Source organism: Marmota monax, unplaced genomic scaffold, assembly GCF_021218885.2.
Source record: "Marmota monax isolate L192 unplaced genomic scaffold, Marmota_monax_Labrador192_F-V1.1 WCK01_AAM20220418_F8-fsc00091, whole genome shotgun sequence".
Taxonomy (NCBI): Eukaryota; Metazoa; Chordata; class Mammalia; order Rodentia; family Sciuridae; genus Marmota; species Marmota monax.
The window spans coordinates 3,615,466-3,641,240 of record NW_026692434.1 but is presented as its reverse complement, the minus strand read 5'-3'; the positions used below and the strand labels follow the sequence as shown (position 1 = coordinate 3,641,240).

The 25,775-nt window shown below is 34.5% G+C and overlaps 1 protein-coding gene across 15 annotated transcripts in view; it reads right to left on the bottom strand.

Moving 5' to 3' along the window:
* The window catches only part of Fam135a (family with sequence similarity 135 member A), a 118,420-nt gene that overhangs the window by 87,924 nt on the left and 4,721 nt on the right, over positions 1-25,775 (bottom strand). For 7 of the 15 annotated variants that reach the window (XM_058578804.1, XM_046442987.2, XM_058578806.1 and 4 more), the window contains 2 exons: positions 22,144-22,217; positions 20,353-20,468 (listed from right to left, as the gene is read on the bottom strand). In XM_058578804.1, the coding sequence (XP_058434787.1) occupies positions 20,353-20,429 (77 nt within the window). In that variant the 5' untranslated portion in view covers positions 20,430-20,468; positions 22,144-22,217. Of the gene's footprint in view, positions 1-2,457; positions 2,536-4,116; positions 4,328-14,063; positions 14,138-20,352; positions 20,469-20,594; positions 20,711-22,143; positions 22,218-25,775 lie in introns of all 15 variants that reach the window. The other 8 variants (XM_058578803.1, XM_058578813.1, XM_058578805.1 and 5 more) reach the window with 5 other exon arrangements.

Here is a 25,775-nt window from a genome sequence, read left to right as displayed (position 1 = left end):
AGTAAAAAGGAAAACAGGGCTGGAGTTGTGGCTGAGCAGTAGAGTGGCTGCTGTTCTCCCTGTGGAAACACACAAACAGACCCCCGACTCCAGACAATCACTGGGTCAGGACCTTAGTTAATCTCTCTGGAATCCAAATCGGCTGCTGCTCTCCCTGTGAAAACACACAAACAGTAATCGCTAAACAACCCTAAAACAAATTAACTTAATGTTATTTACTTGATTGCATTTTTAAAAAAAATATTTACTTTTTTATTTGTTGGTGGACACAATACCTTTATTTTATTTATTTATTTTTATGTGATGCTGAGGACCGAACCCAGTGCCTCATGCATGATAGGCAAACACTCTATCTCTGAGCCACAACCCCATCCCTAGTTGATTGCAATTTTAGGGAATTTTTTTCTAGTAATTTTAAAAATATAATTTTGACTGTTTTTTTTTCTTTATAGGATATATCTCAGCAATAAAAGAGACCCACAGAGAAATTTCAAATATTTATTGTCTTGGTAGTAATGTTGCTATTCTTCCACAGATATGTCTGTACATATATATAAATAAAGCAAGTAAATATCAATCTATGTTGCTGGGAATGAAGATTTGCACAGTAAGTAAAAAAAAATACAAATATAAAATAAAAAAAGGAAAATCTCGTAATCTTAAATTAGAATTTGGAAATCAGTATAAACTCATGATGTATTTTCTCATAAAAATGTATCTGCTAACCCTGCCTTTAAAGAGGCCTAGAAGTAATGATCCAACAAAAATATATTCATTTAGCACATATGATTTCATACTATTTCCCAATAAAAGGAACTGGGGCTCCTTGATTGATTCTGGGTTTGGAGCAGGGAATGTTAAATAGTCTGGAGTAGTCTGAGAAGAAAGCAAGAAAGCTATCAATTAGTATGTGGCTTGTTCAGTGGAAAGTTCACAGAAACCAAGCTGAATAGGGATTCCTTTAAGCATCAAAAAGAATGATGATGCAATATTATCATCACAAAGTTAAAAATTCATGAGTTCATAATGACATTAAATAAAAACTGACCATATTTGAAAGATATTAGAACATAATGCAAAAACTCTGGGCAAACTGAATTTCAGGGCAATAAAATAGATAATGAGCCAAAATTCTTCAGAGAATCCCAGTTAATAATGCCAAAAGGAAACCCAGAATTAGAATATCACCATTTGTAACTCTTAATAAAATGACTATGGGCAAAGATTTTCAATGAATAGCATCTATTAAATGATAGGGAATTTCATAATGTATCCGTCAGGTTTATAACATCTGAAAAGATCTTGCAACAAAAGAGACAGGTGTTAAATGTCCTCTGATGTAATAAAACAGGAAGTAAACACTACCACTTGAGGATTCTTTTCAAATATTTTACTGGGATTTAGGGGCTGGGGTTGTAGCTCAGTGGTGGAGAGTTTGCCTATCATGTGTGAGGCACTGGGTTTGATTTTCAGCACTACATATAAATAAATAAAAATAAAGTTCTATCAAGAACTAAAAAAAAATTTTTTTTAATTCTCTGGGATTTAATTAAGCCTCTAGATTAGACCACCAATCATAAAGTTTTAAAAAATCTAAAAGATGTGTAAGCAAATGAAACCTATAAATTTCTTGTGAATATTAATTTAAATAAGTGAAATTTACAAACACATGTATAAGATGACTGAGGGAATGTGAACATAAATCTAATTATTTTATATTAAGGAATTGTTTTGAAAAAATTTCAGGTACAATAATGACTTTGTTAATAGGATAAAAACAAAATTCTATCTGTAAGAGATGGAATTTTACTGAAAAAAGGTTGAGGGCACTAATAAGTGAAAAAAAAAAAAAAAACTTTGGTGAGGTTAGGAGATGTGTGTGGGTGTCTGAAACTTTTCAGTAAAGAATAAAAAGTGGCTTTAGATTGGGTATTGCCCTAAGGGTCTGAAAAAAGCTAACATAAAATCCCTTAGGATATATAAGCTTGAAAATACTGGCATGTTGGGAACTCTGCTGACCACGGAAGTGCAATCGCTGGGGAAAAAGAAATCCCCAGTCTTGTGATTCTGGTTTTGTGATTCTCCATGTACATGATGACACTTAGAGCTTGAGAAATGGCTTCCATATACGTGCCTGAATGGCCCCAAGATATGGCTTCCGCAAACACAAAGAATAACTCCCCAGCAACGGGACACATATACCTAATGGGGTATTGTTTCTGTAACTAGGGTAACGGGGCTCTGTTTCTGTAACTCGGGTGCCTAGGCTACCCCAACCTAGGGGACTCTCCGATCTCTGATTGGCCCCTGCCTTTGTCCCCCCCTCCTTCTCCTCTCTCTTATATAAGTCCTCTTCCTCCACAATAAACTGAGTTGCTGCGCCATCTCGGCTGACTCAACTCCCGACTCAGTGTGATTTTTGCCAGGCTGGGTGGCAGATCGGGTCGCGACACTTACCCTCTCACTCAGCCCAGAGACACTCACTAGCTGGTCTATTGATTCTCCTCAACCTCTATCGGAAGGGTGGTTCCGACACTGGCAGAGATCAGATCATGAATAGAAATGACATGAGAGATCAAAAGGAGAATATACAAAAACCAAAATATAAAAGAATGGATGTAAACACACATATATCAATAACTACACTAAATATAAATGGGTTAAATATTCCAGTTAAAAGACAGTGATCTAGAAGATGTAAAAGGTAAATCCCATTATTGTTGTTTACAATAGAAAAATATGAAAATACAAGGAAAAGGAAGACACGAAGAAAAAAAGTGGGGAAAGGTACATTTTGCAAGTGTCAAAAAAAAAAAAAAAACACTGTCATAATATCAGAAAATAACAAAGTTTAAAGCAAACAGCATTGCCAGGCTATAAAATAGGGTACTTTTGTAATGAAAAAAGGTTCAACTCACTAAATAAACTTTTTCTTCTTTTCTTTCATTTTTTATTTTTTGGTACAGGGTGCTTTACCACTGAGTTACATCTTGAGTCCTTTTAATTGTGGAGACAGGGTCTTGCTAAATTGCTGAGGCTGGCCTCAAACTTGCAATCCTCCTGCCTCAGCCTCAGGAAATGCAAGGACAACAGACACAAGCCACTGTACCTGGCTCTAAATAAGCATCTTAAATTTGTAGGTATCTGTTCCCAAAATATGGGATATAAATGTTATAAAAAGAAAAATATTGGATTTAAAGTGTTAAAGGCTGTCTTTAAGCAAGAAAACTCAAAAACAATTTGAGTTATATGGACACGAAAATTTTGAATCGTTTGTATTTGTCATTTTGTTCTATATTGTCTATTTTTAATACTGCTTAGTATTTACATTCCTCCCTTTGATATGTTGTCTCTAATTTCCTTCTATTTTTAAATTTTTAATCTTGAGGTGGTTTCTTGTGTCAATCACCTCTACTTAAATAGAAGTTATCAATTCATATATGACATTATAGAGAAGGAATCATAGTTTTTAAGGTTGTAATCTGTTATGATTTAGATGTGGGGTGTTCCCTCAAAAGCTCCCATGTGAGACAATACAAGAAAGTGTGGAAAAGTAATGATTGGGTTACAGCCTTAACCTAATCAATAAATTAATCACTGATGGGATTAATTGAGTGGTAACTGGAAGGAGATGACGTGTGGCTGGACGAAGTAATTCACTGGGGGCATGGCTATGGGTATATGTTTAATATCTGGCCAGTGGAGTCTTTCTCTCTGTTTCCTGAGCAACATGTGAGCTGTTTCCCTCTGCCACACTCTTCTGCCATGATACTCTGCCTCACCTGGATCCCTGAAGAATGAAGCCTGCCTTCTACGGATTAAGACCTCTGTAACTGTGAGCCCTCAAATAAACCTTTCCTCCCCTAAAATTGTTCTAGTCAGATCATTCAGTCACAGTGGCAAAAATAACTAACATAATCATTGTCAATCAATCAAAAAAGCAGTCAGGAGGATCCAACATGGTGGCGGGTGCAGAGAGATCAAGTCTCTGACCCCTTCAGCTGCGCGGGCATAGGGAGTCTTAAACCATCTAAATAATGTTTGCTCAGGATCACTAGGCAATTCTGAGCTGACGTGGATCTAGGGCGAAGAGTCTGCACCTCTCAGAACACACACCGAGCCCGGATCAGCCGAATTCAGGCTCCCGTTCGCTTGCGTCTCGCAGACAAACCGCTGTGACTCAGCACTAAACAATCCCGCTGAAACAACTGGGCGGCCCTTCTGAACCTGCGGAGGTTAATACCAACCGAGCCTTCATAGGCAGTGGCCACAGGATTGAGACGGGGCTTGGGACAGCCAGTCAGGACCCACCTGTTGCATTGGTCACCTGGCAAAGGGAACGAACTGTCACCATTTGCATGGGATACCACCATGGCAGAGAACTGACGTCATCAGAATGCAGCACAGGAGATAACTTCATTGAAACCGGTGGCGACAGGTGTGTAACCCCCTAGCCTTCCCTCTCCACACAGCGGGGAAAACTTAAGGGCCCCTCCCAGCTCTCCCGTGAGTGCAATAGTCAGACCAAGGGAATCAGGAGTGGCACAGGACCCGCGGCGCAGCACCCCCGGCTACCGCTCCCACCAGTGTGGACAACATAGGTCTCTTGCACCAGCTACCAGGGGCGTGGCTACCGGAGGGCTAGCAAAATACGCTGAGGGTTCTCAGCCCCAAGCTCCACAAACTTAGGGTCTGAGGGAATGGCAAACAGGGAGAGTGTGCCCAGTCTTTCAAGAAAATAGGGCTCCCGGGAGCAGCAGACCTGGCGTGTAGCCAGTATTGTGGTGAGCGTCACCGGTGAGCGGGGCCTGGCTTGAGAAAAAGTGGGGAAGTGACTAGACACAAGAAAAGGCCCTAGGCACTCAGGAATGGAGACCCGCCCAGTCGGGGAGGAGGAGCTGCTGCACAGTGATTGGTTCCCCAACATTGAGAGGAGAAGCTTGGCCCGGTGGGCACAGCTCCACTTACTGGAAGAGAAGTTAATCAAACTCTAAGACTGCATTTATTAAATTTTTTTTTAATTTGGGTTTTTTTTATTTTTATTTTTTAAATTTTTTAAAATATTTTTTTATTTTTAATTTTTTTGATTATTTTTAAATTTTTTTTCTTTTTTTCTTTTTTATTTTTTTCTTTTGTCTTTTCAATTTTCTTATTCCCCCCTTCCTTGAATTCTACCTGTTTACTCTCATTCTCTTTAGTGACTTCTTCCCTTCCCTTCTAATACCTTTCCTCCCAAGCATCAAATAAATTTATAGGAGTAAACAGAAACTCAGCAGTCAAAACAGAACAAGAAGTAACATGAGCAGCATGAAAAAGCAAAGAAGAAAAGGTGTACAAACAATGCAGGACAGCCTAAATATTCAGGAGGACCTAGAGGCATCAGAAAAATGGTCAAATAAAGAACTCAAGGAATTCCTTAGACAGATGGAATGGAATCTTAAAGAGGATATGAGAAAGCAAATTCAAGCAATAAAAGAACACATTGAAAATGAATTACTTAAACAGATAAAAGAAGCAAATAAGCATTTTTATCAGGAGATAGAGATTATAAAAAAATCAAACAATAATTCTAGAAATGAAGGAAATTATAAACCAAATTAAAAACTCAAATGAGAGTATCACCAACAGAGTGGAGCAAGTAGAAGCCAGAACGTCAGATAATGAAGACAAAATATATCATCTTGAAAAGAGTCTAGCCAACTCAGAAAGGCTGGTAAAAAAATCATGAGAAAAACATCCAAGAGATATGGGATAACATAAAAAAACCAATCTTAAGAGTCATCGGGATAGAGGAAGGTATGGAGGTTCAAACCAAGGGAATGAGCAATCTGCTGAATGAAATAATTATAGAAAACTTTCCAGAAATAAAAAAGGAAACGGATATACAAATTGTAGATGCATACAGGACACCAAGCATACAAAATCACAGTAGACCAACGCCATGACACATTGTTATGAAGATATCCAATATACAGAACAAAGAGAAAATATTAAAAGCTACAAAAGAAAGGAGGCAGATTACATTCAGGGGTAAACCAATAAGGTTAATAATGGATTTTTCATCACAGACGCTGAAAGTGAGAAGATCCTGGAACAACGAATTTCAAACCCTGAAAGACAATGGATACCAACCAAGAATTTTGTATCCAGCAAAATTAAGCTTCAGGTACGACAACAAAATAAAAATCTTTCATGATAAACAAAAGTTAAAAGAATTTGCAGCCAGAAAACCAGCATTGCAAAGCATCTTGAGCAAAACACTACAAGGAAGAAATGAAAAACAATAACCAAAACCAACAGTGGGAAGTACCTCAGTAAAGCCAGAGGGCGGGGGGGAAAGCTAATCATGGAGAAACAAACCAAATTTAAAAAAAAAAAAAGATAAATAATCAAACATGGCTGGAACTACAAACCATATATCAATAGTAACTCTAAACGTTAATGGCTTAAACTCTCTAATAAAGCGTCATAGGCTGATAACATGGATTAAAAAAACAAATCCAACAATATGCTGCCTCCAGGAGACACATCTGATTGGAAAAGACATACACAGGCTAAAGGTGAAAGGTTGGGAAAAATATACCATGCACACGGTCCTCGTAAGCAAGCAGGGGTGACCATCCTCATATCAAATAAAATCGACTTCAAGACTAAGTTAATCAAAAGGGATAAGGACATTATATACTGATAAAAGGAACCATTCACCAACAAGACCAATTATCAATATTTATGCACCAAATAAGGGTGCTGCGACGTTCATAAAACAAACTCTCCTCAAGTTCAAGAATCAAATAGACCACAACACAATAATTATGGATGACTTCAACACACCTCTCTCACCATTGGACAGATCCCCCAAACAAAAGTTGAATAAAGAAACTATAGAACTCAATATCACAATCAATAACCTAGACTTAACTGACATATATAGAATATATCAACCATCATCAAGTGGATATACTTTTTTCTCAGTAGCACATGGATCCTTCTCAAAAATAGACCATATATTATGCCATAGGGCATCCCTCAGTAAATATAAAGGGGTGGAGATAATACCATGCATTTTATCTGATCATAATGGAATGAAACTGAAAATCAATGATAAAAGGAAGGAAAAATCCTACATCACATGGAAATGAACAATATGTTACTGAATGATCAATGGGTTACAGAAGACATAAAGGAGGAATCAAAAAATTCTTAGAGATAAATGAAAATACAGACACAACATATCGGAATCTATGGGACACAATGAAAGCAGTTTTAAGAGGGAAATTCATCGCCTGGAGGTCATTCCTCAAAAAAAGAAAAAACCAACAAATAAATGACCTCACACTTCATCTCAAAGCCCTAGAAAAGGAAGAGTGAAACAACAGCAAATGTAGCAGAAGGCAAGAAATAATTAAAATCAGAGCGGAAATCAACGAAATTGAAACAAAAAAAAACTATTGAAAAAATTGACAAAACTAAAAGTTGGTTCTTCGAAAAAATAAATAAGATCGACAGACCCTTGGTCATGCTAACGAAGAGAAGAGAAAGATGAAAAAGGCAATATCACAACAGATGCTACAGAAATACAGAAGACAATTAGAAATTATTTTGAAACCCTATATTCCAATAAAATAGAAGATAGTGAAGACATCGATAAATTTCTTAAGTCATATGATTTGCCCAGACTGAGTCAGGAGGATACACACAATTTGAACAGACCAATATCAATGGATGAAATAGAAAAAGCAATCAAAAGACTACCAACCAAGAAGAGCCCAGGACCAGATGGGTATACAGCAGAGTTTTACAAAACCTTTAAAGAAGAATTAATACCAATACTTTTCAAGTTATTTCAGGAAATAGAAAAAGAGGGAGCTCTTCCAAATTCATTCTATGAGGCCAACATCACCCTGATTCCGAAACCAGACAAAGACACCTCAAAGAAAGAAAACTATAGACCAATATCTCTAATGAACCTAGATGCAAAAATCCTCAATAAAATTCTGGCGAGTCGGATACAAAAACACATCAAAAAAATTGTGTACCATGATCAAGTAGGATTCATCCCTGGGATGCAAGGATGGTTCAATATACGGAAATCAATAAATGTTATTCACCACATCAACAGACTTAAAGATAAGAACCATATGATCATCTCGATAGACGCAGAAAAAGCATTCGACAAAGTACAGCATCCCTTTATGTTCAAAACATTAGAAAAACTAGGGATAACAGGAACTTACCTCAACATTGTAAAAGCTATCTATGCTAAGCCTCAGGCTAGCATCATTCTGAATGGAGAAAAATTGAAGGCATTCCCTCTAAAATCTGGAACAAGACAGGGATGCCCTCTATCACCACTTCTATTCAATATAGTTCTCGAAACACAGGCCAGAGCAATTAGACAGACGAAAGAAATTAAAGGCATAAAAATAGGAAAAGAAGAACTTAATTTATCACTATTTGCATATGACATGATTATATACCTAGAAGACCGAAAAGGGTCTAAAAAGAAACTACTAGAACTAATAAATTAATTCAGCAAAGTGGCAGGATATAAAATCAACATGCATAAATCAAAGGCATTTCTGTATATCAGCGACAATCCTTCTGAAGTGGAAATGAGGACAACCACCCCATTCACAATATCCTCAAAAAGATAAAATACTTGGGAATCAACCTAACAAAAGAGGTGAAAGATTTATACAATGAAAACTACAGAACCCTAAAGAGAGAAATAGAAGAAGACTTTAGAAGATGGAAAAATATACCCTGTTCATGGATAGGCAGAACTAACATCATCAAAATGGCGATATTACCAAAAGTTCTCTATAGGTTTAATGCAATGCCAATCAAAATCCCAATGGCATTTCTTGTAGAAATAGAGAAAGCAATCATGAAATTCATATGGAAAAATAAAAGACCCAGAACAGCAAAAGCAATTCTAAGCAGGAAGTGTGAATCAGGCGGCATAGCAATACCAGACTTCAAACTATACTACAGAGCAATAGTAACAAAAACAGCATGGTACTGGTACCAAAACAGGCGGGTGGACCAATGGTACAGAATAGAGGACCCAGAGACTAATCCACAAAGTTACAACTATCTTATATTTGATAAAGGGGCTAAAAGCATGCAATGGAGGAAGGATAGCATCTTCAACACATGGTGCTGGGAAAACTGGAAATCCATATGCAACAAAATGAAACTGAATCCCTTTCTCTCGCCATGCACAAAAGTTAACTCAAAATGGATCAAGGAACTTGATATCAAATCAGAGACTCTGCGTCTGATAGAAGAAAAAGTTGGCTCCGATCTACATATTGTGGGGTCGTGCTCCAAATTCCTTAATAGGACACCCATAGCACAAGAGTTAATAACAAGAATCAACAAATGGGACTTACTTAAACTAAAAAGTTTTTTCTCAGCAAGAGAAACAATAAGAGAGGTAAATAGGGAGCCTACATCATGGGAACAAATTTTTACTCCTCACACTTCAGATAGAGCCCTAATATCCAGAGTATACAAAGAACTCAAAAAATTAGACAATAAGATAACAAATAACCCAATCAACAAATGGGCCAAGGACCTGAACAGACACTTCTCAGAGGAGGACATACAGTCAATCAACAAGTACATGAAAAAATGCTCACCATCTCTAGCAGTCAGAGAAATGCAAATCAAAACCACCCTAAGATACCATCTCACTCCAGTAAGATTGGCAGCCATTATGAAGTCAAACAACAACAAGTGCTGGCGAGGATGTGGGGAAAAGGGTACACTTGTACATTGCTGGTGGGACTGCAAATTGGTGCGGCCAATTTGGAAAGCAGTATGGAGATTTCTTGGAAAGCTGGGAATGGAACCACCATTTGACCCAGCTATTCCCCTTTTTGGTCTATTCCCTAAAGACCTAAAAAGAGCATGCTACAGGGACACTGCTACATCGATGTTCATAGCAGCACAATTCACAATAGCTAGACTGTGGAACCAACCTAGATGCCCTTCAATAGATGAATGGATAAAAAAAAATGTGGCATTTATACACAATGGAGTATTACTCTGCACTAAAAAACGACAAAATCATGGCATTTGCAAGGAAATGGATGGCACTAGAGCAGATTATGCTAAGTGAACCTAGCCAATCCCTAAAAAACAAATGCCAAATGTCATCTTTGATATAAGGAGAGCAACTAAGAACAGAATAGGGAGGAAGAACATGAGAAGAAGATCACCATTAAACAGGGTCGAGAGGGGGGAGGGAAAGAGAGAGAGAAGGGAAATTGTATGGTAAAGGAAGCAGACCATCATTGTTATACAAAACTACATATAAGAGGAAGTGAGGGGAAAGGGGAAAAAAAACAAGAAAGAGGAAATGAATTACAGTAGATGGGATAGAGAGAGAAGATGGGAGGGGAGGGGAGGGGGGATAGTAGAGGATAGGAAGGGCAGCAGAATACAACAGACACTAGTATGGCAGTATGTAAAAAAGTGGATGTGGAACTGATGTGAATCTGCAATATGTATATGGGGTGAAAATGGGAGTTCATATTCTGCTTGAATCAAGTGTATTAAATATGATATGTCAAGAGCTTTATAATGTTTTGAACAACTAATAAAAAAAAGCTTGTTAAAAAAAAGCAGTCAAATTTTTCTTAATGTTTGCTGATAGTCCTTTAATCAAACCATAAATTTCTATGAGTTTAATGACCTCAGAACCATAAATACAAAGGATTTGAGATAATTTGGTTTATTGAGTTTTCCTAGGCTTTTCTAAAAGGATTTAAGCTTCATGGTTTTGTGATGTTATTAAAATTAAGAATACAACTTTCAAATCCATATCCTTGTTCTTGATTTCCAAATCTTATGTTCTTTACTCTATAGTAGAATATCTCTGGACATAGAAATGATGCCAGTTTATAACTAAAAAGAGCAGTAGCAGCTACAAAGTATAAAACTAAACTGTTTAAATCCAAAAATAAAATAAGACAACATAAAAGTATTCTTTTCAATTTATTTCCCAAAAGATATTTTCCTCATTATTTAATATTAGTAGTACGCAAGATTATTGAATATCCCAAACATACCTAAATCAAATCAAACTGTTATAACATTTCATTTGTATTACTAGAGAATATTAAAACATGAATTAAATTGACCAATCAAAAGATACAGACTGGCCAAATAGATTTAAAACAACAACAACAATAAACAAGACCCAACTATGTGCTCTTTATTAAAAACTCCACTAATAAAGATATTCCAGACTAAGCAATCAGTAAAAGAAAGCTATATTACACAAACGGAAAGCAAAAACAAGTGAGGAGTAGCTGTACTAATATCAGATAAGGCTGACTTTAAATTGAAAACTGCAAAAAGAGACAAAGACATCATTACATGTTGACAAAAGAATCACTCTAGCAAGGAGACATAGTAATTGTAAACATCCTTGCACCCATCACAGGACCATCCAAATACATAAAATAAATATTATTTGACATAAAAGGAGATAAAGACACTAATACATAAATAGTTGGGGACTTCAACACCCCACTTTCCCAAATGGATAGACTGTCCAAGCAGAAAATCAGCAAAAAAAAAAAAAAAAACTATCTGGGTTGATCACATTCTAGAGCAAATGGACCTAACAGATATTTACAGAACATTTCATTCAAGGGCAACAGAATACATATTCTCCTCATTAGAACATAGAACATCTTCAGCATAGATCATATGTTAGGTCAGAAACTAAGTCTCAGTAAATTTCAAAAAACAGAAATGTCACGTATGCTCTCAGACCTCGATTGATTAGAACTACAAATCAACAATGAGAAGAGTGAAAATTGAATAACATGCTCCTAAATTACCAATGGGCAATAAAAAAAAATAAAATAGAAAAAAAATGTTCTGGAAACCAATGAAAATGACAACACAGTATACCAAAGCCTGTAGGATACCACAAAAAAGGAAGCAAGAGAGAAGTTTATAGCAACAAGACATATATCAAAATCAAAAAGATATCTTAAACACCTATTAATATACTTCAAAGATTTAAGAAAACAACAAACCAAATCCAAAGTTAATAGAAGGAATGAAATTAAGAACACAGCATAAATAAATAAATAAAATTGAAATTGAAAAATAGAAAAGATCAAAATCAAAGTGTTGTGTGTGTTTTTTTTTTTAAAGGATAAAACAAAAATCAACAAACTTTTAGCTGGACTAATCAAGAAAAAAGAAAGAAGACTAAAATTAAGAGGGAAAAAAAGAGACATTACATCTGATACCACAGAAATATGAAAGATCATAAGAAACTGGAAAATTTAAAAGAAATTGATTAATTCCTGAACACTTATGACCTATTTACATTGAATCAAGAAAAAAACACAAAATCTACACAGATCAATAATGAATAATGAGATTGAAGCATTAATTAAAAATCTCTCATCTAGGACCTGATGGCTTTATTGTTAAAACCTACAAAAGAATTAATTAAATCCTAAAAAAGAATTAATTCCAATTCTTCTTAAATTATTCCAAAAAAACTGAAGCAGAGAGAAATTTGCCAAACTCTTTACAAGACCAGGATTACCCTGAGCAAAACCAGAAAAAGACACAACAAAACTACAAAGGCAGATGCAAAAATCTCAATAAACTACAATCAAACCAACAGCACCAAGATCAAACACTATGATCAAGTGGAATTCATCCCTGGGACATAAGAACACTTCAACATATGCATCTCAATAAATGTGATGCAACACCAACAGAATGAAGGACAAAACCATATGATTGCTTCAACAGATACTAGATTCGACTCCCCTTCACGATAAAACTTGAACTATATATGAAAAACCAACAGCCAATATCATACTATACATAATAAGAAAAGGATATCCACTTCCACTACACTTATTTAAGATTAGGCAAGAGAAAAAAATAAAGAGGTTCCATACTGGAAATGAAGAAGTTAAATATCCACATTTACAAATGACATGATTCTATACATAGAAAAACCTGAATCTACTGCATCAGAAAACTGTTAGAACTTAACATTCTGTACAGTGGCAGGATACAAAATCAACATAGGAAAAAATGTGGCATTTTTATACAGCAATAATACACTTGTTGAAAAAAAATTAGGAAGCAGCTCCACTCATGATAGCAATAAAAATAAGTATTTAGGAATAAACTAAACTAAGGAAGTGAAAGATCTCAAAAAAATTATAAATTATTGATGAAAGAAATAATAATTGAGGACACAAGAAAAATGAAAAGATACTCCATGATCTTGGAATGGAAGAACCAATATTTTGCCTAAAGCAAACTATAGATTTAATGTAATTCCCATCAAAATAGCAAAAACTCTCCTTCTTTCCCTCCCCTTTCTTTTTTTTGAGGAGGTGGAGTGGGGGGTGCTTGGGCATGCTACACAAGTACTCTTACCACTGCCATATTATCAACCCCTAATGACTTTCTTCAAATAGAAAAAACAATCCTAAAATTCTTTTGGTACAATAAAAACCCAGAATAGCCAAAGTGATCCTGAGTGATTAAACACACACACACACTCAGCTGGAGGCATCACAATATCTAACTTCAAAATATACTACAAAGCTATAGTAACTCAAGCAGTATGGTACTACCATAAAAACAGACATGTGGAGCAATGGAACAGAACAGAGAACACAGAAATTAATCCATGCTCATGCACCCAACAGATTTTTGAGAAGGCTACCAAGAACTCAATGCAGAGAAGACACTCTTCAATACATGATGCTGGCAAAACTGGATATACATATGCAAAAGAATGAAACTAGATCTCTTTCTCACCTTACATAAAAATTCAACTCAAAATGATCAAAGACCTAAATGTTAAACCCAATATTATGAAATAACTTCAAGAAAAAAACAGGGCAAACACTTTGTGACAATGGTGTAGGTAAATTTTTTTAAGATAGGACTGTGAAGATAAAAGCAAAAAAGGTAAAAAATCCACAAAGGGATTATATCAAAGAAAGAAACTTCAGCCCAGCAAAAGAAATCATCAACAGAATTAAGGGAGAACTTACAGATTGTGAGAAAATATTTGCAAACTTCATCCTACAAGGAACTGACATCCAGAATGTAAAAGGAACTCAAAAAGCTGAACATCAAAAACAAACAAACAAACAAAAATCCAATTAAAAAATGGGCTGAAGAACTAAACAGACATGTTTCAAAAGATGACTTATAAATGGTGGTCAACAAGTACATGAACTAATTAATTTCACTAATCAGTGAATTGCAAATCAGAACTACAATGACTTATTTCACACCAATTAGAATAGTTACCATAAGAAAGACAAAACATATATGCTCATAGGGATGTGGAGAAAAGTAACTTTTGTACAATGTAAATTAGTACAGTCATTATGGAAAACAGTATGGAAATTCCTCAAAAGATGAAAAATAGATTATCTACAGACTAAAAACAGACTATATGATCTATCCCACTATTTGGGATATACTCCAAAGAGATAATGTCATTAACCACAAAGATAACTGCATCCCCATGTTTATTGTAGCACTATTCATAACAGTGAAAATTTGCAATGAATCTAAACACCCTGCAGGGGATAAATAAATAAAAAATAGTAGCATATTTATGAGGGAAAAATCTCCCTCAGTTTACCAACTAACTGAAATTGCTGTGCTACAATTTAATCCCATTATCTTATCTTCCATGCCAATGAAAACAAATGTTCAAACAGCAGTTTTTTCCCCTAATATTTAAAAGGTAAGCTGGTGTGGTAGGACACGCCTGTTAATCCCAGTGGCTCAGAAGGCTGAGACAGGAGGATCCCAAGTTCAAGGCTAGCCTCAGCAATGTAGTGAGATCCTGTCTCAAAATAAAGAATAAAAAGGAATGGGTATCTGGCACAGTGGTAAAGTGCCTCTGGGCAAGTACCAAAATAAATAAAATAAAAGGCAATATTTCCTCTTACTTTGGAGGCCTCTTAACAAATACATTTTGAATAATCATTTAGGAAGTTTGCCATCTTGTAATCATATACTTCTAATATAGTAAAAATCAATGTATATTACTATTTATAAGACATACATTTACATTCCATTTAATAATATATTTATGATCAATTCTTTAGAATTTCAATTTTTAGAGTTTGCACACCTACTACATTTAGCAAAATTGACAGGAAAATGTTAAAATAAAATATTTTTTCTTTAGATTGTTAGTACCTGAACTATTTGTTTATCGTTAAGGAAAAACAATGTTTAATTTTAGTAAAATTAATTACCATGAAAATTAATTAGAAATCAGCTCATTTCTAAAGACAAAGATATTTTAAATAATTTTTTAAGACATTAAGACTAATCTATTGCACCCAACAAATGTAAGCAAATATATTATTTTGCAATTCAATCAAAGGTAAGAATTGATAAACCCAGATTAGCCTGCTGGAAGATGAGATGACAGGGCTGAGGAGTCTCTTTGAAGGCCACTTTACACCAATCAGCCTACAGCTAAACTGCCAGCTGAACAGATGCTTGATCAAACTTACAAAGGCCCAGCCAGCTCTAACCAGCCTGTACACTAATGAAAAACAATGATGGGTGTTGCTTTATTTTTACTTAAGGAATCTTTGATTAGTATAAGGACACCCACTTTTCCTGATTTGCCTATAGTAATTCTGGTTTTCACCTGCTGTATGGACATATTATTATAAATAGGGCCTCATTTCACTATAAAAAGTATACTGATTTGTTCAATAAATCACATGGTCCTCCTAGCATAAAAGTTGTAGTTAACTTTCTTTTTGAAACTTGAATTACTTATACAATTTACAATCGGTTTAAGATTTTAAACTAGATGCTCTGTGTAATGTACCCTTGTCTCTATTGGCGTTTCTACAATTGAAACAATCAAAAAGAAAAATTAACTATTAAGTTAACTAAGTTAGAATCTGAAATATAGCAGTGTAACTATTTCCTAATTTTAGAATCTTAAAGAGGATATTAAGGGGGAATAAAGTATATTAATTAACAAGATTATTAAGGAAGCCAGACAAATGAATATAGAAAAAAAGTCAATGTCTTCTTTTGAACTAAAAAATAACCAATTAGAAACTATAATGCAGGAAAACATTTGAATTAGAAAAAACAGATATAGCCAATTTATCTATGAAGAATCCAACATATTAAGTACAACTATAATGCACTAATAAAAAATGTAAAAAAAGAAAAAAGAAATTCAACACAATGATATAATGACTAAAGTAAAACTGTCTGTTTTTCTTATTTCATACCTTGTTTCCAATACCTGATAAATAAAACACTATTTTCAAGGGATCATCTTAAGTAATGGAATATGAGAAATTAAGAATGGCTATTTATAAACAATGTTTTGTTAAGCTCCACTATAAAAAATGGTATGAAAGAATAGAAAGAAAGCTGCAAAGAGCCACAAAAACTATTTCTTCTATGAGTTATTTTTTCAGGGAAGTAATGCAGTTTATTCTGTTTAGACTAGTCTTTCATATATAAGATAAGCTAAAATGGATTGTGACATTGCTAAATTTTGTAGAAGTGATACAATGAGAACTAATTTTTAGGATGTATATAGAGATGCAACCGGCAGAGGAAGGAAAAAATAAATATATACCTAGTTTTTCTGTTGTTGGAAAATCTGACTACATAATTTTGTGTGTGTGAGGAGGAGAAAAGAGTAAGAAAATTGAAGCTAATGGCTAAAAGAAGATGCTAGTGAATATTAAATTATTTCATTTCTATCATTTTCTCTTAGAATTCATTTACTGAATTATTTATAATAGGGTGTCAAAAGTTATAAGAGAAACATTAACATGATTTTATTAAGCAAGGTGGTTTTACATATCAATGAACATTTATTAGACAAAAGAATAACATGGTTTTACTTCAAAAGAAAAGTAAGTAATTTTCCAAGTAAATTTCTTTACTTGGAAAGAAAAGTAAATTTACTTGGAATATAATTTGTTACATTAAGTAATAGTTACAATGTATAATTTAAGTTTCATAACATTTCATAGTATAGCTTGAATGATTATAATTTTATAATATTTTGTTATAACTTTGTAATATAAAGGTCAGAGGAAGCCACATGCATATGAAAAGTATCTTCTAAATGGCAGTTAATGGTTTTCAAAGAAATTATTTTCTAGCTAAAGTAGTTCCTAGACTCAACTCCAACACTGCATTTTAAAATAAAGATGAACTTTTAGAAATCACTTTTTCAAAGAATAGGAATGTTTTTCTCCAACTCTTACATTTGAGCTGGCTTTCCTTATGACTTGTTGTGAGAGACCAACGTGACTGAGTCAGACTCCCCGGCTGGGTGCTGAGGCGCTCAGTCACAGAAATGTGGCAGAGCTTTCCCCACCCTTCTTGAGTTCTAGGGATGGTGTCTCCTGCATGGGTGTGTCTTGCTACAGCCCCATGGGTGGAGCTATGCTCACCTGTTCCTTGGTAATATAACCCCTTGACCTGTTTAGGATAGAAATTTCCATGGAAGTGCCTTGTGTGTGTCCCCTTCTCTTACTGTGCCCTTGGGTGTGGTCTACCCAGATGTCAGACAACCTGCTGACAGTGGACATCATGAAGATAGATTCAGCTCCCTGAAACCTGACCCTTGCCTCATTTGAATAGCTTCTCCTCAATAAAAGGCATCAGCCTGTGCTCTCACTCTCTCTCTTCCTATGGACCCTTAAGGTCAGAGGAGCCGTCACAGCGACCCCAAAGAAAAAGGCATTTGTGTCTCTTATGTGGTTATTTTGCGCAGCTCAGTTAGCCCAATTTACCTGGAGTGACCCCTGAGCCTTTTAATCGCGAGAACAGACACCCAACAACTTTTCTTAGTCAGTACATTGTAGCCGAGTTGTAATAGTGTGCTGGTTCTAAACCTAGGTATTAAGAAGTCTCCTTGCATGGTTTCTTTGCCTTTGGACCCTTGCCTCCTTCATGAGAACATACTACAGAATGCAACTAGAAAACAGAGCTGAGTCTGCCCAGCTAAGCCCATTCTGCATCAGGTAGCACCCAGCCAACCTGCTAGCTGACTGTGGATTCATGAGTGAACCCAACAAAGATTAGTCATGCCAGCCCAGATCAGCAGAACTATTCAGCTAATCCACAGACTTGTGAACAAAACTTAACATTATTGTTGTAATGGCACTGAAGCTTTGTGTTTGTGGTTTGCTATTAGCTGCTGATAACTGCTGATAGCTGCATTACTGTAGCAAAATATAACAAATACAGAAATCAATAACTAGAATGTGTTAACTTGATAACTTGATGTGTGCTATATAGCAAAAACTTAAAATAAGAGGCACTGACTTTGGGGCCAAAATAACATTTCAGTTACAGAAGGTGGGAAAATAAGAGAAAATTCTAGGAAACTGGAAAAATGCCAACCCATGTGATATAGTTATGAAATATTCTACTTACAAAGAAGTTAGACAATGTACCTAAGAAACTTTTGGAACTGAGAAAACTAATTTCCAGGCAGAAAGCTGAAAAGGCTAACTAATGGCTCCTTGTTAAGTATAAGGTTAAGGAAAGGTTCAAGAAATAAATGAGCAAAGAAAGAACTAGTCATTTTATAAGCAGAATCCAGAGAGAATATAGAAGAACCAGGACTTACTAGTTGAGAAATAAAGCTGCTTTTGTTTCCATTCTCTTATAAGACTTTCAAAGTAAGATGAAATCCTTGGACAAAGATCAAATCAAGGATATAACTGTAGGGTTTTCCCTTAAGATCACTAAGATAATTAAGGCAGGCTCTTAGCGTTTGGCAAAATGGTTTTTAGGATGTGTATGGTATGAGCCCACAGAATTCTGATTCCCAAGTAGTAGAAGTTTTATCTAGAGGCTAAGAAAATTTCAAAAAAAATTTTGGATATGGAAAGCATGGAATTTTAAATTTTAAATATTTAAAGCATGGAATAGACCATATTGGGCACACAGAATCCCGAAAAAGGTTTTTTAGTTTTCTCCAGTACTGGGAATTAAACTCAGGGGTGCTTTACCACTCAACTATACCCAGAGCCCTTTTGAATTTTTTGAGACAGGGTCTTGCTAAGTTGCTGAGGCTGGTCTCAAACTTGCAATACTCCTGTTACAGCCTCCCAAGTAGCTGGGACTACAGACACGCACCAATGCGCCCAGCCACATTCTTCACCAGCCTGGACTGCTGGCCAGCCCTTTCCACTTGCTTGGGTAAAAGACTACAGCAGAAATGACAGTGCTAATTCAAAGGGCCTTGCATCTTCTGCTCCTTTTCCTGAACTTCCGCCTTGGCCATGAGAACAACCCCAGGTTAGCCTGCTGAAATGTTAGACTACATGGAGCAGAGCATATCATAGCTGTTTTTACTTTTTCAATTAAGATGGCAAAGCCAAGACCAAAAAAAAAAAAAAAAACAAAAACCTTTTATCCTACCACTACCACCTCTCAGTACAGGCTTTCAGATTTATATCTGGAGTTATTGCAAAATGTCTCAGAACTATTCCCTATGCTGCTATTTCTTCTATAACCATTAATCTATTACAATCTTCATCATGTAAATGCTTGTTGTAACAGTGATAATTTTATTCTTACTACTGATGATTACCTAAATCCACAGTATCAACTCTTCTCCAGACTATTACAAGACCTTCAAAAACAAAATGATGATTACCTAAATCCATAGTATCAACTCTTCTCCAGAATATTACAAGACCTTTCTTCTGTAATTCTACTAGAAAATATCCAATTTCCTAAACATTTTTAAAAATAACATGCTCATTCCTAATTTCAAGACTTAGTCCCATTATTTTGATTCATACTGTTCTTTGCCAGTAAAAGGATCCCACACTTCATCCTTTGCCTGTCCAATTCTTATTCACACTTTGATCTTCTCTCTCCATATGAGTTTCCCAACAGACTAACCCAGAAATATGTCCTTTTGTTCCAATATCTAAAGCACTTCCTGTATATACTTATTGAAGTTTCATCTTGTGTGCTTTGTTATTCTATTAACTTATTTTTCTCATTACACTAAGCTTTTGAAGAGCAAAAATGGGAATCTTACATGTTTTCATTAAAGTCCTCTTAATGCTCAGTACAAATTCATAAAAGCATGTTGAATATATCAAACGTCATCACTAACTCCATGTGAATAATTCTCAAATATCTATTTAACAAATGCAATTTCTCAGAAAATAATTACTTGAATGTAGCTTACTGTTTTCCTTTTAAATGCTGGAACAAAAATATGCAATTAAATTTAACTTAAAGCTTTACATCTATCTTATGCAAAGTACATAATTTTAACATTAAAATACATACCCTCTCTGGAATAAATCCACATTGTAGAACTTATTTAGCTCTACGGAAAATTCTACCATTGCTTGAACTTCAGTCATTTTTAATTTATACCCAGAAGATAAACCTGGAAACAGCACCTTAGTTAAAGAAGGGGAGAAAAATATCATGAGTAGTACAATAAAACTTCCAATTTATAAAAAATGGAATAATTTAAACAAATTTCAGAATATGATACATAAGGAGAAATTAAAAATGAAACACACTGCTGGGTGTGGTGGCTCACTCCTGTAATACCAGCAACTTGGGAGGCTGAGGCAGCCAAGTTCAAAGCCAGTCTCAGCAACTTAGTGAGGTCCTAAGCAACTTATTGAGACTCTGTCTGAAAATAAAAATAAAAAAGGGTTGGAATATGGTTCAGTGGTTAAGTGCCCCTGGGTTCAATCCCTAGTACAAAAAAAAAAAAAAAAAAAAAGCAGCAAACTAGTTTAGTGTGCCCAACTTAGCCTAACCCAACTAAAGACACCAAAAATCTATACTCATCAAATAGCACTACTTTCTATAATTTAAGATTTGTCCTCTTAAAATGTTTTCCTAAGATGTTTCCCTTAATGATATTTGTGTGAGAATGAATACAATACATTACTAAAACAAATTCTTGATTTTATCTCAAAAATAAGATTTTTAAAAAAAATTTAAGCCACCTAATTATTATGTAGTCTTACTTTACACATAATGGTAATATACCAGTCAAAATGAGAATTTTTTTAAATCCCCATTTAAATCCATGAAAGGCTTTTCTCTGTTAAGTGAAAAAAAAAGAGTTCTTCAGTGACTATTTTTAAAGAAAGAAAAACTTTTTTCTTCATTATAAAAGACTAAAGTATTCGTTTTCAAAGGTTAAAAAAAAATAACAGAGGACCAAAACAATTCCATCCATTAGTGTATATATATATATATATATATCTCTATATATGGTTGGTACACATTCTAATGTTGCACATTAGTATAATTAGTACAATATTTATAGAAATGGAATCAAATCACATGTACACTTTATAATCTACTTATCTCACTTAATTTTCTGATGGACATATAAGTCAATAAATGTAACTGTACAACATTATTTTTAGTTATAATTATTATGTAACTGTGAACATATTATAGTTTAGACACTCACCCACTATTGGGTACTTCAGTTCAATCTTTTCAGTATTTCAGAGAAAAAAAGTAGCAATTGTTCTCATCAATAGACATATTTTTCAGCAAATTAAGGTAAAAAATATTGGTAGACAATTCTGTATAATTTTTTTTGTATTTCTGCATGCCTTACTCATAGAAATGCTGACAGCCTTTGTTCCAGACTATTTTTTATATGCAGTTTATACAGATGTATGTATATGGTCTTAAAACTCAGACACAGTGTCTTATACTAAAACAAAGGGAAGATCTGTTTACTGTCCCATATAATAAAAATAAAGTCTCCCTTCAAGGCAAAAGTCAGATGGATTTATTGTCCATATAACAGATTAGGTTCTCTTTGTTCAGGGTTCCTCTCCTGTGAAATAACCTACTTATATGCAGGTATCAACTGGTACTTAAGGTACTGCTTTAAGTGTAAACCATCTTTGTTTTTGATCCATGAATTTCAGGTCTTCTGCTAAAATCCATAGCACCATGGCAGGCTACCTTGCTAGCTTGCAAGTAGGGTAAAATCTCAGATCCTTCATGGTTCTTGAAATAGTGCTTCCTTAAAATTTAGCAAACATTCAAATCTATCATGAATTAAGTGTAAAAGAAATGTCATATCCTTACCTCTGCTGATCAAAACTTCATTTTAACATTATTACTTCCAGTTATTGCTTCTTGTTACAAATATATTGTTCCCCCTATGAGAGACAAACAATAAGATCTCAAACAAAATAGCAGACATAAAAGAAATCTGTATATGCTAAAATAATTAATATTTTAAATTTATATAAAATATCTATGTCCTTGATAAGGCTTGGAAAAAATTATAGTTTCACTAGTATCACTGATATCAACACCAACTCTATTAAGGATTCACTTATGCATAATGAAAGTATAATAATAAGATACTTTATTTTCTTAGTTTAGTGGTTCGAAACAATCTTCATTAATACCAAAGATTTAGAAACATTAATTCTTAAGATACAGAACTCATCATTTTTAAATAACTCTAATTTGTAAAATTCCATATGTATGTCTTTATATCTATATATGTGTGTACGCATAAAAAGAGCTATTTAAAATATTTTGACAGAAAAATTGCTTCACTTTGCTATACTTTTTTTTCCCACATTTCAAACAATACTTAACACAGAACTTTTTCTCTATAAAGGCACTGACTTTGCCAACTTCCAAACTGCTATTTTCTACTTTAATAATTGCGTCATTAATAATTATCAATGTACCATCTTTATAAAAGTCATTCCCCATTTCATGGAAAAACATCTAGGATATCATTACACACACACACACTTTCATGTGGGCAAGGTTTAGATCATGCTCTGGTTCTGGTTCTGATTCTGATTCTGACTCAAGTTTGGTCAAGTCTCCAGGCCTTAGCTTCTCAGATATAAAACAGATATCCAAACACTTATAGAACACCAACTACAGGCTAGGAATTGCAATAGATACAAGGCATAGCTCAGTTCCTGATCTCAAAAAGCCACCTGTCCATCAGGAAGCAATAAATATATGTAAGTATAGGACAATGGTTAAAATATGGGCTTAGGATTTGAGTCTCAGATCCAATATTTTGGTAGTTTTCTTCATACCCCTACCACTCCTACCACCTAAATCATATAACAATGTGAAAGAGAAATAAACTTTTCTCATTTAACTATTTAAGCTTTCTAATTTAAGCTATTTTCAGTTTGGGATCCTAATTACTACAACTTGGCCTCTTCCTTAACACAGAAATTATTATCAGAATCAGAGTAATGCTATAACAAAAATCCTTAAATATATGGCACCAGCTTAGTCATTTCATACCAGCCAACGTGGAAACACACTACTGGCATACTAGTGATCCACTGTGTGGAAGCAAAACAATTGACAAAACTGTTGTCTACAATAACCTGCAGAAACAGATGTCCACAAAAAACCCACACCCACCAGAAAAGTATATGAAAAGTGCCACAACACTGGATGTGTTGGTGGTTCTTTGTTGTATTTATATAGGCAAGAATTTGACTAGCTGATAGGCAAAGGTGGAAAGAAATAAGACAGCAGAAATGTGGGGCCTTGCAGTCACCTGCTTCAATACCCAACATCCAATTAGCACTCTTCCCAAAGGAATTCTTCTTAACAAAATAAAGTATCTAGTGCTGTACTTTAGATTAAGGATGCTGCCATCTCACCAATGCCTACTGTTTCAGATAATTTCATGACAGTGGTTATTAAAATGAGAGATGAAGATGTGCTTCATTAAAACACGTTATGTGCACAGAAAAAAAAAAGAAAAAAGGCGGCATATGAAACATATCTAATTACTGTCACAGAACTAAATGGAGACAAACAAAAATCCTGCTATATTTTTGACAGAATTATTTTTGTCAAATTATAAGCTAACCTGAAAAGACTGTAACTGTGTAACTTACAAGGTGGCAAACCTGCGGTAGTAGGAAATAGGATATGAAAACTATATACCCTAAGTGGGCAAATATCTGGTGTAAATTCTGGCCACTTAAGTTGGTTAAGTCTGCATTGATTAGTTTAGTCTGAATAACTGAGCTACAGTCTTACTTTTTAATTTATATTTTGGTCCTTTTTTGGTTGGCTGAGGCCATGACACCCTACCCATCCTTGTAAGCTCCTTTCTGAGGGAGCTAAATATGCTCAGTCATTAGATTATATGCTCCTGCAAATGGTCAAGCCACCTGTCAGGTGCCTGACTCTGAAAATCACCACCATTCAGATGGCTTTTAACTTTTTTTTCCCCACAGTCATTCACATGTATAACACACTTAGCTGTCACTTAAAAAGTGATACACAGCAAAACTAAGCTTTTCAGAATCATTACAGTAAAGGGGACACATACAGTAAGGAAAAATACCTTTCTAGAAACTTGTTGCTGCTCCTTATGTACCAAAATGAACTTTGGATATAGTTCATTTCACCAGCCATAGGCTATGTTGCATAAATTACAGAAATATTTAAGAAGAGAATACTAAATTCTTCTGAGACTGAGGCAGAAGGTTGTTCTTCCAAAGGAAAGATAATGAGAACAGCTTGATATACAAATTATATTTTTAAAAGATGTATGTTTCTCTACTGGTAATACCAAATATAGATCAAATACTAATATAAAATAGAAAGCAAACTTGTTGGCCTACCAACTCTTAGACCAATAGCTTTTAGTATGTTACTTCATTTAATTCTCCTAAAAATCTGAAAGAGCTAATATTACTCCATTTCATAGGAGAGGAAACTAAGTAGCATAAAGTTTATGTAATTCATGCAAGCTCATACAGTAAGTAAATAATAAAAAAGGACAAAAAATTCAATAGTCTTTATTTGTACTTGCAAAATTCTAAAATTCACACTTGAACTACTCTAGGAAGTAGATATAATGACCATCAAGCCATAAAAAAAGGGCTATCCAAAGAAAAATTAAAGTCATAATGCAACACTAATGACAAAAAAATTATAGCTATATTCAATTTGTCATGTAATAAACACTATTTCTAAATTATAAAATCCTAATTTCTCACAACTTACAGACACATATCAAAACTATAGTTTTAATGGCATTGTCTCTTCCAATTTCTTTAAAATTTTTGTTTAAACAGCTGTCTACTGAAAGGCAAATACACTGTTACCAATTTTAGAACTTACATCTACATTAAGAAGTAAGCATTCTCAATATTGGATAACTGTGTTAATACCATAAAAATCCAATAGGAAAAAAAACAATTTTTAAACATAATACAAAAGGAACCATAGTAATCTCTGAGAGTATTTCCATGGTTCACTTAACATGTAAGAATGAAGTAAAGCAAAAGAGGAAAAACTTTTATTGCTCATTATGTGACACTTAATAAAAGTTACCTCTCAAAATTACCAAAACATAGTTATTTCCATTAACAGGAAGAGAAACTTAGAAAGAACCACAAGCTATCTTCTGTTGCTAGGATCTGTCCAGCAATACTCAAAATATTTCCTCTTATTGGTTATCTCAACAGAAAACAAAGCTCAGAATCAGAAAAAAGGAATTATAATCCACTTCATGAAAAATATTCTAAGAAACAATGTTTTCTTGACATATTTTCCATATTTTCTCAAGTCTACCAGTAAGTCTGATATTAGACAGATCTGAATTCTAGTTCAGATGATATAAGCTAGCCTCATTTTTTTCAAATGCAAATAATACTTATGATTCTTAACTCAAAAGATAAAGCTTAAAGAACTAATATACATAA